This window comes from Lissotriton vulgaris, chromosome 11 (genome assembly GCF_964263255.1).
Source record: "Lissotriton vulgaris chromosome 11, aLisVul1.2, whole genome shotgun sequence".
NCBI classification, from domain to species: Eukaryota; Metazoa; Chordata; class Amphibia; order Caudata; family Salamandridae; genus Lissotriton; species Lissotriton vulgaris.
Genome location: NC_141699.1, coordinates 511,188,882 through 511,201,931, shown reverse-complemented (window position 1 = coordinate 511,201,931; position 13,050 = coordinate 511,188,882). Strand labels below are relative to the sequence as shown.

The window sequence follows — 13,050 nt, the reverse complement described above, 5'->3', positions numbered from 1 at the left end:
TCAACCCTGTCTATGCCTTCACCTCCACCTGCTCATATAGGCATGATTGTTCCCAGCCCTGCCTGCCCCACACGTACACCCTACCCTGCCTTAAGCTGTGCCTGTGTCTCCATCCCTGCCCGCCCGCCTGTTCTTACAGCCCTTCCTGTCCACCCAAACCCGCATGCCCGTAACCCTCCAGCACTCCACCATGCATATGTTGGCAAGTGTTCACTTGCCAACATATGCACACTTTAATGGCGCCTGATCTTTTAGGTCTGGGGATACTTAAAATTGAATTAGTGGCCTTTGAGTCTTTCATCCCCTACCTGTATAGATGTCAGTTGACTTTTCTCTGGGCCACATGACATTATAAAAGATTTTTTTAAATTTACACGTAGATCTAGATCATCCATAAATTCCTTAAAACAGTTTACTAAAGTACGCAACGAATTAGGTGTGCGGCCCATTAGGACCGCATCGTCTGCGTAAAGGAGGGCAGGTAACGATTTACCATTTATTATGGGAACGTCCGGGGTAGATTTTTCAAGGCAGTTACTAAGACCGTTGATATAAATAATAAAAAGCAGAGGTGCTAAAACGCACCCCTGCCTGACTCCCCTTCCTATCTTCATTGACCCAGATAATTCCCCTCTCATTCCTATCCTCACTCGTGATTTCAGATCTGTGTGTAAAAAAGCTTAAAAATAAACCAAGGTGTCATCTAATCCATAACCCAATAAAACAGACCAAAGCTTGGACCTGTTTACTAAATCAAAAGCAGATGACAGGTCCATAAACGCTAAATAAATAGGGGCAGAGCGAGCAATGTTATATTTATCAATAATTAATTTAAGATTTAAGCATTGTTCCACTGTGCCGACCCTGCTTCTAAATCCCATTTGACATGGTGACAAAATGCCGCTTTCCTCTGTCCATTCAATGATCCTATTGTAAATAACGCGGCCCAAAATCTTTAGGGCATTATCTAGGAGCGAGATTGGTCTGTAATTCACGGGGTCAGACCTGTCTCCCTTCTTGTATATTGGAACAATTATACAAGTTCCCCAAGTTTCGGGCATCGTAGATTGAGGCAGACTATTAAAAACATTTACAAGTATTGGGGCCCAAAGATCAAGTTTCCATTTAATAAGGTCTATGGGTTGAGTATAATTTCAGGAACTGCTGCTACTTTAAGAAGTATTAGATTTTAGGAAACCTATAGTTGAGCTTGAACAAATCTACAAAGCCAATATTTTCTGAGTATGTGTCTCTGCTAATATTTTGTCAAAAGATTTTCCTGGAAAATGTAACACTTATTACTGGTTATTACCGGATTGTACACAGTAGAAGAGACGAATTCAGGTCCAAAAAGGAGAGGGGAGAAATACAATAGAAGTAAAGATAGACAGACACACACACAAAAAGTCAATAACATCGTTTTTTACCGGTCAGTCTAGTTTTGCAGCATGAAGAATTTTCTGTATTCATATGCTCGGCACTGTTCCGCCAACTAGTGGTTGGGTCCAGAAATCTCCATAAAATCTTTAGTCCTTCTCTTTGCTTTTTGCTGTTGGTGGGTGTCCACACACCTCTATTTGGTGACCCGTTGTGATGTGGTCAATCTTCCTCCAGAAGTTCCCACTTTTGGTCACCATCTTCAGATTCTTTCTTTTTCCCTCCCGTATGTTGTTCCCTTCTGTCATCTTCTTGGTGGTGGTGGTGGTGGTGGGTGGGTTTGTTTGTGAATCCAGAAGATTCTTCAAGCTGCAAAGCTACATAGACAGGTAAGAAACAATACGTTTTGCAGAATGAATCTTTTCTGGATTCACATGCTGTGCATTGACTTTGTAGTGGTTTGCTACTTCTGTGGTAGTTAGGTTGAAGATGAGCATTGATTAGAAAATAGATGTTGTAAGATCTTTTGTCCCACTTGTGCTTCTTTGTTCATCTGTAGATCCACACAATAGTATTTTGTGAACGTGTGCACTGATGACCATGTTGCTGCCATACAAATGTCTCGTAATGGTGTATTTAATAGAAAAGCAATAGTTGCTTCTTTCTTTCTTGTTGAATGTGCCCCAGGTGCCAAATGTAATATTTCTCCTGCATTCTTGGGATATTGTAGGCATGAACTGCGGGTCAGTTCTCATGACAATTCTTTTCTAGTGTACTTGAAAATATGGCTCTTGTAATGTGAGTGCCCGTAACTCACTGACCTTGTGTAGTGAAGTTATGGCCGCTATAAAGGCAGTTTTTAGAATAAGCCTTTGCAATGTTGCCTTGTGTAAAGTTCGAAAGGTGCCTTCATCAGCTGTGCGAGCACTACATTCAAATTCCATGTGGGTGTAGGTATATTTTTTTGGTGGTGCAATTCCCTATGCTACTTCAAGGAACCTCTTTACCACAGGTGCTGTGATGACACTCCTCCCAATGCGGCCCCTTGAGTATTTCAGATGTGTTAAACACTTTAGCATCACCCTTTTTTTGTGTTTTCCATTAATAATTCTTCTTCAAGACACCAGAGAGAATATATTGTCCATTTTAGCCATATAGCACCTTTTTGTTGTTGGCTTTCTTGCCTCTATTATGACAGCCATCGTCTTCTCTGGTAGCTTTAGGTATCCAGATTCTATGTCTTCAGGAGCCATGTTGTCAGGCTTAAATACTCTGGTTCTCGGTGTAGCTTTCTTCTTACATTGACAGCAGATCTTGCTGGTTTGGTAATCTGTGAATTTTCCCTGAGATAGTGCTATCAGCTCGAGAACAAGGATTGTCTCAGCCATTGGGGAGCAATTAGTATCAGGGTCATCCTGCTGTTCTTGTATTTGCTGATCACCCTGTTGAGTAGTGGTATGGGGGAAGAGCTTCGGCAGATTTCCCAAACCAGTTCATCGAAAGTGCATTCCCCATGGAATGGTGATAAAGTTGTCTGGAGGCAAGCTTTGGCATTTTGCGTTCAGGGGTGTTGCAAACCGATCTATTTCTGGAGTTCCTCATTGATTAAAGACCCTGTTGAGTATTGTTTGGTTTAGTTCCCATTCGTGAGAACATGAAGCCTGTCTGCTAAGTCTGTCCGCCTTGACATTGTCTTTTCCCCATAGATGGACTGCTAGGATTTCTATCTTCCTTTGAATTATCCTTTTCCATAGCTCTTGTGCTAATGTCGACAGTGGCAGGGATTGTTCTTACCCCCCCCCCCCCTCGTTTTTTGATGCAGAACATGGTGGTTGTATTGTTTGTTTGGCTCAATATTGTATGCCCTTTCAACTTTCTGAAAGGCTTTTAAGGCTAGGAATCCCATTTTTAGTTCCAGGAGGTCGATATATTGTATAGCATCTTGTGCCTGCCAGATGCCCCACAGCTTGAGATTATTCATGTGAGCTTCCTATCCCATATAAGAGGAGTCTGTTGTAATGTTCACTAAAGGAGTTGGTTGAGCAAATGTTCTCCCTTGTGTTATATGTGATCTTTTCCACCACACTATCTCCTTCTCTATCTTTTGCGTGACAATCACTAGTTCTTCCCACTCCCTGTTGCCTGTGACCATTCATTTTGCAACCATTCCTGAACTGGTCTCATGTGGAGTGTTGCATTTGGAATCAAAGGGCTGCAGGAAGCCATAATTCCTAGCAACTTCCCCACGGTCTTCAATGCTTGCCCCTTCCGGTACAGCTGAGTTTGCTTCAAAGTGATTCTGCTCTCTTTTGACTGGGATACACTTTCTCTTGAACAGAATTGATCCATGCCCCCAGAAACATTTTAACTTTTTCTGGTTCTACAAAAGGATTTCTCGATGTTTACTTAGAACCCCAGCCTGTATAGAGTGCTCATTACTTGCTATATGCACTCTTTGCACTTCTTGTACAGAATTGATCCATGCCCCCAAGAAACATTTTAACTTTTTCTGGTTCTACAAAAGGATTTCTCCAGGTTTAGTGAGAACCCCTGCCTGTATACAGTTCTCATTACTTGCTATATGCACTCTTTGCACTTCTTGTGTGAATTTGCTCTTACCAGTCAGTTGTCTAGGTAGGGGTAAGCGTATATGCCTGATCACCATAGGTGTGCTGCAACTCCTGCTAGGCACTTTGCAAATATTCTTGGTGCGGATTTGATTCCTAAGGCTAGTACCTTGAACTGGTATTGTTTTTGTCTACCACAAATCTGAGGTCTTTTTTGCGACCTTCATGCATTGGGATGTGTAAACAGGAGTCTTAAGTTTATTGCTGCCATGTAATCCCCTATCTGTAGTTCTAGTAAGTTCTCCTGTTGGATAATCATCTTAAATGTTTGAGTTTTGATGAATTTGTTTTAAAACATTAGGTCTAGAATTGGCTGTAGTGTGCCATCTGCCTTTGGGATCAGACAAATTGTTCAGTAGTTTCCTTTGTTGATTGCTACTTTTGGTACTGTTTCTATTGCATCCTTTGCCAACATTTCCTCTACCTCCTTTAATAGAGGTGAGGTTTCCTCCTTTGAATGAACCCACATTCTTGGTCCACTGCACGGAGGTGTCTTGTCTAGTCTAGTTTTATGCAACATCCATACTGTATTATGTTTAGAATCCATATGTTTGAAGTGATCTTCCGCCACTACAGACGGATATTTTGTATTCTGCATCCAATGTCATGTGTAGGAGTTGGTGGTCTTGTATCTTTTCTCTCCCTGTTATTAGAGAGTGTTAGACTGTTGGTAAGTCACTTATTTACAGGTGGTGCCCCTTCCCTTTATGGCTGTCCTCTTCCGCGTGTTCGACCTCAAAGGGACTGTTTTCTTGTTGAAATTGCCAAGTCTGTGGTTGTTGAGTAGCTTTGCTGCCTCCTTGGCACAATTGTTGGTATGTCTGATGGAATGTCCCAGATTGGAAGCTACCCCTTCTTGTGGGTCTTTGTGAAGGTACAAACCCCCTCCGTATACTGCCTCTGATCTCTAGAGCTCCCATTGATTAGGCAATCTCACCTTTTTTCAGCTGCCTAAGTGTATACTCAACAGCACTTCCAAACAGCTGTTTGCCATTAAATGGCGCATTCATAAGTTTTGCTTACACTTCTGGTTTTAACCCAGAAATTCTGAGGTAGGCGTGGCGGCGCAGAGTAACTGCTCTCATCCTCTGATCGTTATATATTTCTGCCACGTCTAGTGCAGACATCAAGTATATATTGGCGATGTTCTTGCCATCCTCCTCCAGGTGCGCTGACCTCTTTTGATATTGTTCTGAGAGATATTTCCTAACTTTCCCTATCTCCTCCCAGTGTTGGTAGGAATGGTGATCCAGTAGTGCGTGCAAATTCTTGATACATCACTGATTTGCAGCACTTTGACTTTTCGCCCCATGAGGTCTATTCTTTTACTTTACTCTTCTTGTTAGGAGGTGGTCCTGAGGTAGCTGGAACATTAGCCCTCTTCCTCGCTGTAGATGTACCAATTGAGTCTACTGGCATGATACCCCTTATGTAGTCAGTATCTTTGGATGAATACTTATATTTTTTCTCTGCTCTTGGGGCGATGGGTGGCTCAACATGTGGCAGGCTCTTTAAAGGACTCCTTCCCCTGATCCAAGACACTTGGTAGCTCTAGAATTTGATAGTGTGGGCAGAATAATCTTCAACAGGATACAGGCTTGAGGTTTCTCTTCTTCTAGTTGAACCTCCTATCTGTCTTCTGCCTTTATCATCTGGTTGTAGAGGCCTAGGTCATCTAGCAGGGATGGCATTAATGGGTAACTGTCTACTCCCTTCTTCTGGTGAGTCTGTGCTAAGTCTTGCCATTGTATTTCAGTGTCTTCAGATGCCTCTTAACCACAATATAGTCCTGAAACCTGTTCTTCTTCCTCTTCATAGAGGTTTTCTTCCTCCAGTACTTCCTAAGGTTAAGAAGTTAGAGGTTTCTCAATATCTTTGAAACTTCTCTCCCCCTGATCTTTTGATGTTCAAGATTTTCTTGGGATTCAGACTTTTGTTGAAGTCTTTGCGTTTCTGGAACAGGACCACCATTTTGGCTTAGAGATGCCTTTTATTTCTTTCTATCTCAACGGCCCATTGTTAGGCATTAAGATTATCGCTCTTCTTCCTCTTCAACTAGGAGTCTTTCATAGACCAATTGGTCGGCAAATTTTGATGGTCTCTTCTGGTCTTTCAGGTTTGGACATCGATGCATCCTTCCCTCATGTGTCCTTTGATGACTTGGCCTTTTCAGGCGTCCTGCCCTCTGGGGTCTCCCTTTCAAAAGTACCAAGGGGTTCTTGTCCTGGGTCACGACTGCAGGCATTGAGTGCTTCAATGCTGAGACTCCCTTTGAGGTTTGTGAGTCAAATTTTTGTGACTCGGGTAAGATTTGAGAGGACGATGGTTCTCTTACCTCGGTTCTAGATGGCTTCTTGGGCCCTTAGGGCTCGACCTCAGTGATCTGTATGTCGACCTCTATTTCCCCTTTGGGTCTTTCAACAATGTTTTTCTCCTCGTCGCTTGAGAGGTTCAAGTCTCGTAGAAGGGAGGGGAGGGTGTTGTCCCTAGATGGTGTTCTAGGCTTGCCTCTGCTTCACTCTTACCCTGAGGTCCATAAGTGTGAACACTGAACAGGCGTTGCAGTCTTTCCTGCAATGACCAACAGGCAGGCAAAAATTGTAGACTGGATATTTATCTTTGTGTGCAAATTTGCGGTGGCAGTTTTTGCATAACTGAAAAGGTGTTTTCTTCATTACTCTGTACTGGGAGTCCTCTGTATGTGAATTCTACGAAACCGTTGAGGAAATGGTTTGCCTACTCTCAAAATCTGCCCAGTTACCTTCATAAGTTGTTTTCCGTAACTTCAGTTGACTTTCGGTGAACTTCTCACGATCTTTGATTAGCTCATTCTTCCAAGTGTTAGAAAGCCTTCAGCATGCATCCAGACCCAACAACAGAAAAGAAGAATCTCAAGATGGAGACCAAAGTTTGGAGCTTCTGGAGGATGCACAACAATATCACAAGGGGGAACCAATGGATGTGCGTCGACACCCACCAACAGCAAAAAACAAAAAGAGAAGGACAAAACAAAAGATTTTATGCAGAGTTCTGTGCCCAACCACTAGATGTTGTAATAATGTACAACACAGGAATCCAGAAAAGTTTCACGCTGCAAAACTAAATTTAGACTCCAGGCAACAACACCAGTCTTGAACTACAGTTAAGTGGACAAGAAAAATAATCCAGAAGGGGTGAGGCAGTGGTGTGTCAGAAAACAGGAAACCGCATTGCAAACAGAGGCATCAAAGCAGAGAGGGAGCAAAGGAAACATAAGGTTTGGTAGAGGCTTTAATGGGAAGAGATTTCACAATCCATGGTGCTGACCTAAAACGAAGTTGAAGTAAGGACTGCATGAGAAGATAACCAACAGAGTATAACCACTGAGTCTTGCATTCCCGGAGCAAGGAGGAAATATAGCAGAATAAAACTTAGCTACTTCTTAGGTTTCAATAAGCTTTTATTAGGTTGTTTATAATACACAACTTGAAGTAGGCATACTCTGTGAGCCTAGATCAAACATTTCCACCGAAACCTTCCAGCCCAAAGTCTAATAGGCCCCCGGTAACTCCCTTAAGTCAAACCATTGCTACAGTAAGTTCGCGCAGATCACATGCTCCATTCCCCATGTTCTAATATTTCCGGCACCCGGCTAGCATGTGCTTTTTATTGTTCAATAGGTCCAAGGCTCAGAGTCTGCTAAAACAGCTCAAGCCTCTGTTGTTGCCATTCAGGGACATGAGGATATGTTCTCACATTCTTCTAAACTTATAGGCCTCCCTTTCAGATTGCATGCTTTTGTATCATTAACAAGTGATCAACAAAGCTTCTGGTGCTGTGGTGTTAGAGTTTGAGCCAGTGAACTTCCCCACAGACCCTATATGGTTTGTTAGGTGGCAAATTGTAGGTAGGAAATTCTTCCTATTTATTTATTTTAAAGGTTTATATAGCGCTGACTAGACCCGGAGGTATCAGAGCGCTTTACATGAGTATCAGATCATAGTTACAGGTTACATTGTTACAAAGGTTACACAGTTATTAGAGCATGGCAACATAGTTACTTGTAAGGTCGAGATAAACAATAAGCACATATATGTAAGGGAAAAAGCAGACAAAGGGAGAAATTCAGGGGAGGGGGTAGGAGCAGGGGAAGTAGACAGAGAATGAAGGAGGGAAAGAGGAGGGGAGGGTGAGAGACACAGCATGGTAAAAGGAGGGGGAGGGTGACGGGGACACAAACTGGTAGACGAGTCAAAGCTATGTTCAAAGTCCAGTAAGCTGTGATCCTAGGGGAATTGGTATCATTTCCCTATCTCTGTTGCGAGAGGCTACGCAGTGGACTCTCTCAGAGGGGTCTCTGAGAGTCCAAGGCCTACATACTGAATCCTTCCCCAAAAGGGGAGAGGGAGTGCTTTGGCAAAGGGTGCCATACCATACCTCAGCTGTAGTCGCTCCCTCCATGTGAATGAGTGTAGTGAATGTGTCTTAGCTACTGGAACTCATAAAATAATTGGGGGAGGATTTCGGTTTAACTCTCTACCCTCAATTTGGAATATAATATACATCACAATCCCCAAAAATTCTTACGTTTGGGGCATGTCCACAGTATGTGGATGGTTGTGTCAGGTTCCCCCACAGTCTCCAACAGGAAAAGAGATGTGCTTTATATAAAGTTCATAATATGAGTGGTTATAGTGACTGTGGTATAACATTTTTAAAGTGTTTCTCGCCCTGTGAAAATGGTGCCCCAATGTTTAAGGTCTAATGTGATATATCCCATTGGCTATTTTATTATAGGGAGAGCCAGATCTATTATATGGAGAGCCTTTCTGGTACTGTTGTGCTAGATTGTGTGGATTTGCTCACTTGAGACACATTGCACTTAGGCACTTCCATATTTTTGTCAAAAACTGTCAAGAATTGATAAACTATAACCTTTAGGTTGAAAGGAGTGATGGTTACATTATCTTGTACAGTAAATGTGAACAGGATTAACTGCTATAATGTTATATTTTGGTAAAGAAGGATACCAATGAGAACCACTGTTTTTTTTAAATTCTAGTTTTATATTCCTGTTCCTATGGGTCTAAGGGTTGTACTTGATAATAAGACATGGCACATAGCCATCAGGGCATCATGCTTTGGCCATATTCAAATTTTTTATTGCTGTAAGGACGTCGGCCACTGATATGGGCTTGTCCAACAGTTCGGCCTCCAATGGAGGCAAAGTGGGAAGGAATACTGGTTCTAAATATGCACTTATTGCTGAATAATTTAGTTGATTTCATTCACAACCACTGGATCTTTTACAGGAAGCTGTTTTGGCACCAGAGGCAGTTTGCCTTCCTTCTCTCATTCCATAGCCATTCAATCAGGAGTTGTAGCGGTCGATGGTCCAACACAGTTTGGGGCACTTATCTACTTCTTAAAGAGCCTGCATCAGTCTCTGGGTGACTAGTATGTGGTCAAAGTGTGCAGAGGTCTGATGAGCTGCAGAATAGTGGGACTGGTCTCTCCTTACTTACCTATTTCTTAAAGCCAAAATGCAAAGTTGCTCTGTACCTTAAGTAACAAGGCAGTGTCTTAAGAGGGGAAACAGCCTTGAGGATGCCATTCTTCAATCCCTAGTCTCAAAGTAGGACACAGTGGTAGCATAAACTTTCCCTAAAATAGTACTGCTCGAATGGATTTTAGGAAAATTCCTAATATGATCTCAGATTAGGACTGGAGGTGTTACCCGAATGGATGTTTCTACATGGTAAATATTGGGGTGACCGTTTCTGCAGATATTCAGGATCTTTTACCCAGAAAACTTTACAGATGGTGCAAAGATCCGTACATTTGACCCTTGCATCTACTAGGAGCCAGTGGAGAGCGTTTAGGGAGGGTTCGATGTGTTCAGGCTTAGGGAGCTACAGGCGAGTTCTGCCCACCTAGTTTTGGAGTGAAACAACAAGTTTATTGGGGAAGCCGGTGTAAATGATATTACAGACGTTCAGGGCTGCATGGATCAAGGTTCTTCTCAGCAACACAATGTGCAAGTTTGAGATAATGGCACAATTTTTCAGAGTAGGAAGAGGTGGAGGTTGCAGTCCTTTACAGCCGCATGAACTTGAAAAGCAAATGAACTTCCAATGACCTTTCTTTCTTTTGTTTTACTATAAAGATAGTTACTTTATTTTAGGAGAGGTTGGTGGCTGTGTTCTAAAGCCTGGGGGTGAGTAGAAGTTAAGGAGTCCCACTCAGTGGCTTCATTGACAAATCGTGATTTTGGCTCTATTTATGCTAGGAAGGTTTCATTCACCCAGTACAGACCACCTGGGCTAAGTACAACCTAATAATGGGATGTTAGAGTTGTTGTCTAGGAGGAAGGGGATTTGTGTGTCATCAGTAAACATTCAGAAATTCATCCAGTACTATTCGGGGAGCTGTTGAGGAGAGTATAAATTTAGACGAGTGGTCATTCTTGGGAAAAGCTGTAAATCATATGTTATACACACTATTCCACAGACAGAACGCTATAGACTGAATGGTGAAAATAGAGGGGAACCAGGCAATATATTTTAATAACTAAACAACAATAATGTATTTTTAAAAAGCGGTTTGTAATCGAGATCAGGCTATATACAGATACCCTAGCATACTCCGAAAGCCCAATACAAAATGTCAGTAGAAGTTCGGTGCAAAAAAAGGCCAACAGCACAGTTTATAATTGTAAAACATAATCGTGTAACAGGACGTGAGGACTGCAGGCAGGGGACAGCAGGATGAGTGTGGGACTGTCAGGACACGCTCTTCCTCCTCGCCTCTCTATTAAAAATGTTAGAGCGCAGTTCTTCGTTCTACCGCTAGATGGCAATCGTTGCCAAAACTTTGAATGAAATACCACTAACAAAATCTGAAACGGATTTTCCGTGAGCGATCACATAAGGCTGTCGAAATCACTAGCAACTCTACAAATACTTTACTCTCCCCTGAAGCCACTCATTTACAGGAACGGGAAGAGGGATCCCAATTCAACTTCTACACAAAGAGCTAACAACGAACATCTCAAAACGCAAGCAGACTTTCTTCATTTGTTATTCTGGGCTATATCGACTCCCACTAGTTAGGGAGCATGGGAGACACTGTAAGAAACTCGGTTACAACGGTATGGGAGAGCACCGAGAATGGATAAGGTTACAAAAAAGCTTTAATAAAAATAACAATAATGATCCTCTTCGGAGGGAGAGCAGTTGGTTGCTATTTTTACAGACACAGTTTTAAGCAGCTCCAGGCGAATCAAATGGAGGACACAACAATTAGTTATGTATGAGCTCTTGTGTCTTTAGAAAAGAGCCACCCTGTAACATCTTGTCTTTAAATAAGGATATTCTTGCGTGTCGTCAGCTTTTGGTTTATATTGCTTGAAATGGGTTTATATATCTTATTCATTTCAGGCATAAATGCCCAAAGCTTATGAAAGAAAAATACGATAATGTGACCCAAATTGTTCAGATGAGAGGGCGCAGACTTAGTTAAACATGTTGCTTGAAAACCAATGCGCCTGCTTTTCCGTCCTCTTAACAGCACTAGGACGATAAAATGCAATATATTTAGCAAGATAAAACAGAGAAACTCTCCTACCTGATTTTCATAGGCCTGCGGTGCCAGCTTCTTGTAAAGGGGAGCCACTTCAGTGGCCAAGTCCTGAAATTTGGTTCTAAGAACTTCTTCCTGTTGAAGAATGCAAAAGTAATTTATTTCAAGTAAAAACCAAAACAAAGGCAAAATACATAAGAACGACTATCAAGTCACTAACCTCTTTATGATTTTCGCCAGCAAGCCTGAATTTCCTTGGGACTTTGCTTCGGGCATACTTGCAGCCGTTGAAGTACATGCTCCAGGAGCAACCAAAAGAAAACGAAGCACCACAGGTATTGGGGTCCATGCCTTGGCAAGCGCAGGTGCGACTGCAAAAGACACAACGTGTTTAAAGCGAAGGTGATCAAAAAGTTATTAAGTTACCAAGATCACTATGAACTAGGGTTTGGCTTTTTCTGTCACTTATGCATTGGAAAACGCACCCTAGTGCGCAAGCGACAAAGTGAATGGCATCTCCAGACCACGGCCTAAGAGTGCCCCATAGAGCTCAATGCACTCTCTAGGTCAAAATCCTGCTTCACAGCAGGAATCATGGCAGCCATGTTGGAACACTGCTCACTTGCGCCAAGCACATGAAACAAAAGCAATTCTCTCAAGGTACTACTTTTTCTGTTTTACTAACAACATTTTCAAAGGACCATTGTGTTTCCATTCTTCTCACCAACTAAGTGGGACTTGCAATACCATCAGGTTGCCCAGTTTCTTTCAAAGATAAGACCAGAAAAGTGTAGGAACTGACCTGTCACTGCACCACCAGACATGCTGAAACACAGTCATTGGGGACAAAAGCACGGTACAGCTGGTGGCCCCCTTAAAGTTGGACATCCATGCATGTTCTGAATAGCGTAGAAGCTACACTTGTGCCCTCTTCTATGGTGTTTACCCTTTCAAAATCAGTTGCAATCAGACTAAAAATGGATTCTGCTCTTACAAGTATGGCAGATTCTGCAACCTTATCTTCATGAAGCCAAAGTTCAGAACCGGGCAGGAATGAATAAATCCACCTATCATGATCAACCTATGGTTACCAAATTACTCATTATCATCAATATACGATGTTTCCAGTCTTGGGCTTTTAATTATAAATCAGAACCTTCTAAAAGTTGTGGTTTTGGTTCTGTTCACCTGCATAAAATGGTCTATCAGCTGCTGATAAGTAAAAGGACAGCCCAGGAGTAGAAAGTCGTTTCCAGATTCATGAAGGCATCTGTTAACCCTTAAGTGACCGGACTATGTTTACATATTCATTCTGCTGTGACTCAGGGGCTCAGCATACTATTGGGATTTGCTATCCCTACACACTCTATTTTACTGTAAAGCACAACAGTCTGTTTCTGTGGTGAAACCTCAAGTTGCAAGCACAACACTTAGTGGAAGCAGTCTGGTGTACCTATCCATCAAACCGGTCACCCATCCAAGCCAT

At 42.3% G+C, this 13,050-nt stretch overlaps 1 protein-coding gene across 1 annotated transcript in view; it reads right to left on the bottom strand.

Annotated features, from left to right (window-relative positions):
• Window positions 1-13,050, bottom strand: part of TET3 (tet methylcytosine dioxygenase 3) — a 412,490-nt gene that overhangs the window by 118,969 nt on the left and 280,471 nt on the right. Inside the window, exons 7-8 of the mRNA XM_086943576.1 lie at window positions 11,785-11,935; window positions 11,610-11,699 (exon numbers count right to left, since the gene is read on the bottom strand). Coding sequence (XP_086799702.1) covers window positions 11,610-11,699; window positions 11,785-11,935 — 241 coding nt within the window. The remainder of the gene's footprint in view (window positions 1-11,609; window positions 11,700-11,784; window positions 11,936-13,050) is intronic.